At 39.2% G+C, this 7,931-nt stretch overlaps 1 protein-coding gene across 2 annotated transcripts in view; it reads right to left on the bottom strand.

The window, feature by feature from the left end:
- The window catches only part of TSHR (thyroid stimulating hormone receptor), a 55,553-nt gene continuing 47,622 nt past the window's right edge, over positions 1 to 7,931 (bottom strand). For both annotated transcript variants that reach the window (XM_061367543.1, XM_061367544.1), the window contains 2 exons: positions 3,301 to 3,489; positions 1 to 1,713 (listed from right to left, as the gene is read on the bottom strand). In XM_061367543.1, coding sequence (XP_061223527.1) covers positions 309 to 1,713; positions 3,301 to 3,489 — 1,594 coding nt within the window. In that variant the 3' untranslated portion in view covers positions 1 to 308. The remainder of the gene's footprint in view (positions 1,714 to 3,300; positions 3,490 to 7,931) is intronic.

The following is a 7,931-nucleotide window of genomic DNA, read 5'->3' as shown; positions in this document are numbered from 1 at the left end:
TTTTAAATGAGGGTATGTTTTGTATTTGCTGAGTTTATATATATTAATTTTCCTATTTAGATAGAGCATTCCCATTTACTTCCCATGCTATCATCAGAACAGTACCTTTTGACCTGTACTGATAAAATTGTGAGACAGGAGGTTCAGCTGAGTGACTTGTCTGAAAGAAGACCACTCTGAAGGTACTTTCAGATATCACAAAGGATAGGCTAGGGAAAAAGGATATGGAGAATACATTATCTTCTCACTCAGTTCACTGTACACACAACCACCTCTGGACCAGATTGTGGCTTTTATACTGTGAGATGTCATAGCTCAGTTTGTTTGCATTCTTCTACAAGAATTTGGTTCTGCATTGTCATGGCAGGAAGGTAATCACTGACTGGGTCTTGAATGCTTGTAAGAATATGACCTATCCCTCGGCTGATTCTTTGCCCATAAGAGCCACTACTGTGTTTGGCTGAAATTGTCTGACCTCGGTAGACTTGAGCCTGATGCTCGCAGATGCCAAACTTGCTTAGCAGGATAAACACATCTCTTCGGAAAGCTTTGGTGAAAATAGCATAAAGAAAGGGGTTGGCACAGGAATTGAGTGGGTAGAAGAGTACCAGCAAAATCTTGGAATTGGTGACAGTTATCAATGGTTTGTTCATAATGGCAGATAAAGCATGGAAAGAGATGGGAGCCATGCATAAGAAGTCAGTGAAAATCAACACAGCCATACGCTTAGCAATTTTGGTATCTTTGTCTCCTGACTTGTACTGGGGGTTTCGCACAGTTACATAGATTTTTATGTAGCAGGCACAAATGATGACAAAAGCAATAATGTTACATATTAAAACGAAGACGATGTAGGCTTCAGCCACTGTCGTTTCAGTGTCCATAGGCAAGCAGATGCTGACTTTGCTGTAACTGCTGATGCCAACCAGTGGCAAAAGGGCAAGAAGAAAGCATGAGAGCCACCCTCCCAGCATGATAACCAAGGCATGCCGAAGGCGAATCTTTCGGTCTGGGCGCATGGCAAAAGTGATGGCATACCAGCGCTCCAGGGTGATCACAGTCAGAGTGTATACAGACAGTTCACTAGCAAATACTGTGAAAAAGCCAGCTGTGTTGCAACCAGGCCCAGTCTGCCACTCTATAGCATGATTATAGTATTCTGACCTGGTGTAGAGATCCACTGAAGCAATCAGGAGGAGATATAAACCCATGCAAAAATCAGCGAAGGCCAAATTACACATCAGAAAGCGTGGTACAGTCAGTTTATAATGGCTGGTGAGAAGGATGCAAAGGACAAAAATGTTACCTAGGATGGCCAGCAGGTTCACAAACCACACCACGATCCTCAGAAATTGATATCCCATTATATCCTCACAGGGATTAAACTCATCAGGTTCTGGAGTGCATATTACATCTTCATTGCCTCCACAGACAGCATAGTCATAATGACTGTCAAAGGTCTGGACATCTTCTGTTTGAGGGTTCTTGAGCTCTTGGCCAAACCCAAGATTTGCTTCTCCATGCTCTTCCAAAAAAATGTAATAATGGGAATTTTCTGGCAAATTTGTGAACTTGGTGTTTTTGTCATAAACTGTATCAGTGTGGTCTGTGTATTCTTCTGCATAATCTTTGTAAAACGAACCTCCGAGAGCTTTGACTGATCGTCTCTTACGAAAGCTGCTGCTCTGGTTACATGTCAGGTACTCCAAAATTCTGAAAGAGCAGAGGAGGAAATCACTGCTGGCATTTACAGTCTGACTGGAGTGCAGCGAGTAAACAGAGGGGGACACTTCAAAGGCAAATAACCATGAATGGAAATGTAGCTATAAAACTGTGATCAGGTGTGTTTCTGTTAATAGAATATATAGTAAATGATAAGCCTGAGCATTTCTGGGCCCTTTTTTAAGCTGTGTTTTTTCCTTTCTCTGTTGCTGTCAGCTATACCCAGTAGTAATTTGGCTTGTTCAGCATCCATAATCCCTCTTCCTTTTGGGGATCTACATTCTCAGTACATAACAACACTTTTATCTATTCTTTATAACTTCTTAACTAATACAGTATTACTTTCCTTTTCATTTTTGCTCACAAGTCGATTTCTCACAGAACTTCCGTCATTATAATTTCTGGTTTGTGTCTTTTCTGTGGGTGCTTTTGAGCTAACTATCAGTGTAGTGGTTGGAAATCCCATACCTCATGGTGTGATGCACCTGTATTTGTAGTAAAAAAATTATCCATACTTTTTACTAGGAAAAAAATTGTGGTTTGGTATCAGATATTTTGATCACTGTGACCCACTGTCACATAACCTTTAGTATGTCTCATTTCCAGATGTGTAGATTGCTTACAATTTGAGATTGCATACAGTTCAGTCTGAGAAATTTTTATTTCTACTAATAGAAATGCAGATACTTTTTTCTTTCAGTCATTAGATTGTGCTGGGTTCTTTCTGTACTTTCTTTCTATCCAAGTTTTAAATTTCTTCACTCCTCTGTTTTATTTCTGTCCTCACTTTCTCAGTTTGTTGTAATCGTGAATATTACTGCCTTGCGAGTTTATTATTGAATAATTCATGTACTTATGATAGCCTATTTTTAATATACTATGCATTCCATCCACAAATACTGCAGTACTGAAGACTGAGGCTGTATTCCTAAATCAGAGGCTGGATAAGAATTCTCTAAACCTTATTAAAATTTGGAGAAATTTACAATGCATTTGCATTCTGCAGTAGAAGTCTGCTTCTTATCAAAGTAAGTCGTCCTCCCTTTCTCCCTCCTCCCCCGGTGACAGCGCAAGTCGCTGTATTGCACCAGGACATCTGTAAATGTACTTTTTGCCTCACAAAAGCTATCCACACCAGTTCTGAGAAGAGGCTGGAAATCCTGCTGAAATGGCATTTGAAATATTTGTCTACAGGGTTAATCCAGAATCATCTGTTCAGAGCTTTAATGAGACATGAGGTTATAATCCCTCCAAAACTTCATTTTCCAGGCCTTGCTATAGCCCATTCTGTGTTACAGCACATTATCCTTCTCTCTTTTTTTTTTTTTTTTTTTTGGTTTTTTTTTGTTTTAATTCTGGGCTCAACAAAAGGAGAAGCTTTTGAAAAAGGTCCTACAAGTTGTAATATCGGAAAGTCTTTCTTCTGTCAGTTTGAAATTGTAATTTCTGTTTCAAAGAATGTCCTCTATACCTAAAAAAAAAAGTCACGAAAGTACCAATAGATATAATTTTATGTTAATGCTAAACACTGTCTTTATTTGCATACTTTAAAATGGTATATAAGGTAGTAAAACTCACCCACTGCTTTTTTTCCAGCTCTTGAAAGCACAGCAGTGACTTGGATATGATAGTTCAGCTCGCATTAGCTGAAGAAATAGCTTTACTGGTGGTAATTTCTTTAAAGCCCATGTATTTTTGGCTATTAGTTCTTTGAGGCTTTCCAGTCCTTTGGATGGAAGGTTAGCAATGGCTGTTCTGGAGACATCCCTAGGTAAAGGAAGAAGAAGACAAGTGTGTCAGAATATCCAGCAACTGGATCAGGTTTTTGTTTTTCTTCAGATTCTCACAGTAATTGAAGAGTTTCACAGAATTCTGCAGGAAAAATCAAATCCATAGGAGGCAGGGATTTCATATCACTTTGTTAAGTTCTGATACCACTCAAATTCAGGGAGGATATGAATTCCTCCTGTGATTTGTGTGTGTGTGTGTGTGTGTGTGTGTGTGTGTGTGTGTGTTTTAAAGCTCTCGTATGTAATGCTTCATACTGGAGAATATGGATGATACAGAAATAGCAGAACTTTTAAAATTGCACCTTTAAAGTGAACAAGATAAACAATTCTTTAAAAAAAATCACATCTTCCATTGGAACAGCGATTTTCCTTTAGACCTCTTTAGACTCATTTTAACCTATTGGGATACTTCAATAGAAAGTATTGTAATTACTAAAGCAATAGTTCTTCATAAACCAAAATTAACTCTTTTATCTCAATCCATTCTGAAACACTCAGAAAATTTAGTATTACGTTGATGCTTTCTATTCTTCTGGTACTGAGTCTACCTCAGCAGGTACGTTGCACGGTTCATGGGGGAGGTGGCTTCCTTTAGATCTGCCAGTTGAATGTCATCTGGTCCTGCTACTGTTTTTCACTCACTTTTTTGCTTTAACCTAAAGCCTCTTCTACTGACACTAGAAGATGTTTTTTTTCCAGAGTTGTACTCTGTAAAGAAATGAGCCTGTATAAAAGGTTCTAGTGCAGGAACACTGTTTGAAAGCCAGTGTCATCATGAACATCCTAGTAATAAACAATTCAGCTTTTTTTCTGTGTTGTTTCCCACGAGTGCTGTTCGTATCCCTCTGGAAGTCTCACTCACTGGCTGGTTTCTTGCAGCTAAAATAAAATTGTTAATAATTTTATGCTTTAAACAAATTGCTTCTAAAAGGTTTAGATTTACTCTGCTTTTTTCTTTTAATTTGCTTGTGTTTGTTTTTAAATAGAGTTAGAAATTGCTTCCCCTTTCTGTAGGAGGGCTTTTTTTTTTTTTTTTAATCCCTAATAGCTTCTTTGTATCATACATATTTGAATATGTCACAACTAGTTGATTTCAACCATATAAACTTCTTTTTTGTTCTTCTGGAGTCATTTCTGATAGGTAATATGTGTTTCTACCCAGCCCCTGAATTGGCTTTTAGAAGAGTCTGAATGCTGTCACAGAATAGTTGAGCTTCCAGATCATCAGTTTTGATCTCCCGGCTGAAAGCATGGTCAGCTGGAGCAGGTTGGTCAGACAGCTGTCTCCTGTTGACATCTCGGTATCTCCAGAACTGGAGGCTCCACAGCTTCTCCCAGCAACGTGTTCCAGCATTCTACCACCCCCACAGTAAAGAAGTTTTTTCTTACGTATTCCTGCATTTCAGCTTGTGCCTGTTGCCTCTTGCACTGTCACGACACCACTGAGGAGACCCTGGCTCCCTCTTCCCAGATCCTCCCCTCTCTGCCCTGCCAAGTGTTTATACATGTTGATAAGATTTCGTTGACTCTTCTCCAGAATAAACGTTTCCAACTCTCAGCCTGTCTTATGACAGATGCTCCAATCCCTTATTCCACTTAGTGGTCTTAATCAACTGCTCCTTTTTGGTTTTCACTGATTTCCTTATTTTACAGAGCTCTATTTCTGAAGCAAAACATCTTGGTAAACTAGATCTTGGACTAGATCTTACCAAGATAAGGCTGGCCTTTCGGCAACCCCCATGGGTCTCCATCAAGTCCTCATGGTGGTGGCAGCTACCTGCAGGAAGGGAACATGGTTAAATGCTGTGTCATAAGAGGTGCAAAGATTTTTTTGGAAGGGAAATAATACTTCACAGACTAAGAGTTCTGTGAAGATGTTCTGGCACAAGTGTATGGAGAAAGATGATCCTGTTTTGTAAAATGGGTTAGGATTTCTGAGAAGTCTTGACAAAATCGGACATTGAGGGCTGGTGAGATAACTAATCTGTTACCTGACAAGGGAATAGCTCTCTTTTATCAATTAAGACAAGAACAGAGTGGGGGAAAAGACTACGGACCAAGAACTTTTCATGCTAGAGCGTATTGGAATATACACATCATTGCAGTAGAGGCCTGCAGAGGCTAGCCTAGTGTTGGTACTACTGAAATATTCATAAACAGTCTGGAAAAAGAATGAGAGTAGCTGCAACAAAGCTTGTTTCTGTCACAAAGTAATAAAAGGTAGTGAAAGCTAAAGCTGATTGTCTAAAGAAACAGGAGGGTCCTGCAATACTAAGTGACAAAGCATTAACTGACATGATTCAATACTGATGAATGTAAAGTGCATTTAGGAAAAAGCAATCTTAACTGTACATAGATTACAATGGAGTTTATGTAGTGCTCTGGAAATATCTTGGAGTCCTCTGCAAATGTCAGTTCAGTGCTATTTAATAATGTTGAAGAGAAATATAGAATGCTAAGAATTTTTGGGAAAGACATAGAACAGAACTTCACTTTGTAAATCTGACTGCATCTTTAATACTTTATGCAGTTCTATAAATATTCTATGCAGAAAGCTACAGCAAGGATGATTGAAAGTATCAAGTTGTTTATATATGAAGCAATAAGGAACTTTCTCTTGGGAAAAGCTAGGACTAAAGCAGTAGTAGACTATATATGCCATGCATATTGTAAAGAAGGTGATTGGAATTATTTATTGTGAGATGAGTTTCGGAGCCTGAGAATGTGAGGCAAGAGGCTTAAAAATGAGAAAAGGGATAATCTTTTCACAACATTGCATCATTAAATTGTGAAAGTCAGTGCCACGGTTCATTGTGCAGGCCAAACAACAAGGTAACAAGATGAACAATATCTCTTTTTGTTTTATTCACAGTTGAGTCACATTCCCATCAGAAATGACTGGGTCAGGAGGAACATCCTGGGGCACAAGGGCTTGTGCCTTGGAAACAGCTGCAGAGAAGAGCCTCTCCAGGCCCTGGAGGGGATGGTGCTTCAGCAAGAAGAAGAGGGCAGCCAGCCTGGGGCCCAGATAGCAGAAACAACTCCCTGGGAGCAGAGGGGAACATGTGAAGTCTGTGGCAACTCAAAGAGTGTTACCAAGTGATGTTGCAAATTCTGAAAGAAAGGTATGTTTAGTGAGAAGAAAGGGCTTGGAAGAATTAGTTATAAGACTACATCAATTTTATCTTATGGAATCCTTTGAAGTCTTTTATTTATGTATATACGGGTGTGTATTTTAGCAGTTGGGTACTGTTTAGGTTTTAAAAAAAATTACTTATTTTAAAGTAGAGGGGTTTGGGGGAAGATTGAGGTACATATGCCTTGAAGTTCTAGTTGATTTAGGATTAATCATGTTGCGGGGCTAACACTAGGTGATTAGTCCCACCCATCTCATCCATGGGCCATATTAAGCACAATGGTTCACAAGTTTGGAAGTTTCCGAAATCCCCAGTTTGGAAAGTCCCTAAACTGCCAGTATAGTGTCTGCCACCAAGAAGTCTTGTGATGCTGTCTGTACCACTGCTATTGCAGTTGGAAAAGCCCCCTTAAGAGTCTGGTGGTAATTTGTTTCACTGTGGAAGATAACTTCTTAGTTACTCTACGTAGGCACACATTTTGTTAGTGACAAACTGTGTGTCAACTGGTCACAGGGAAGTGTGGAACTGACATGTATTTTTCTACCTCACAATTCCAATCTTGATGATTATCTATTTAGAATCTACTTAAAGCAGCATAGCAGCTGTCTTCAAACCAGAAAGCATAGGACTGAAAAGGTTTTAAATAGTAATTACTAATCTTCAGAGCAGCATTAATCCAATTAGTTGGAGTTTGCTGGACTACAGCATCTGTGTCTTCATTCATACAGGAGGTTCATGGTCTTAAGTGATTTCTTTGTTCCGTGTCATTGATTTTGGGCTGCTCACTAAAAATGGGAACTATCTGTAGTTGTGTCAGCCTCATTAATATTGTTAACTAATGTATTTAAATACAGCAATGTTTACACTGCACAGAAGAGTGTCTTGCTACTACTGCTAAGCTATAGCTTGCATACTTCAACATGAGAATGGGCAAGAGGTCTGATAGACTTCTCAAGAGGATCTGTCTCAAATTGAAAAGACTATAAAAGAGGTTAGGCAGGAAACTGATAAAATGGGTAGTAATGAGTCATGAGGACTGGATGGTTTTCACCAAGAAGTTCTGAAGCATCTCAAGGAAGTGGTAGTTGATTTGGTGAAAGAGGTGTGTAACCTTCAATTTAGCTCTGTGCAGGAAGGCAGCATATGAGCCACTAACTAATATGATCGACCTGGGGGAAGTCAACATGTAAAGGGCTTCTGTAAAAATAAGTCCTGCCTTACAAACCTTTCTGAGTATTGTCAGTAAGATCTGCTCAGTCTCTTTGGACTTTCACAAGGCCTT

Source organism: Neopsephotus bourkii, unplaced genomic scaffold, assembly GCF_033783945.1.
Source record: "Neopsephotus bourkii isolate Nb327-2 ecotype Australia unplaced genomic scaffold, CSIRO-AGI_Nbou_v1 NB_1376, whole genome shotgun sequence".
NCBI lineage: Eukaryota > Metazoa > Chordata > Aves > Psittaciformes > Psittacidae > Neopsephotus > Neopsephotus bourkii.
Note: the sequence above shows the minus strand (reverse complement) of the source record. Positions and strands in the feature narration are given on the sequence as shown.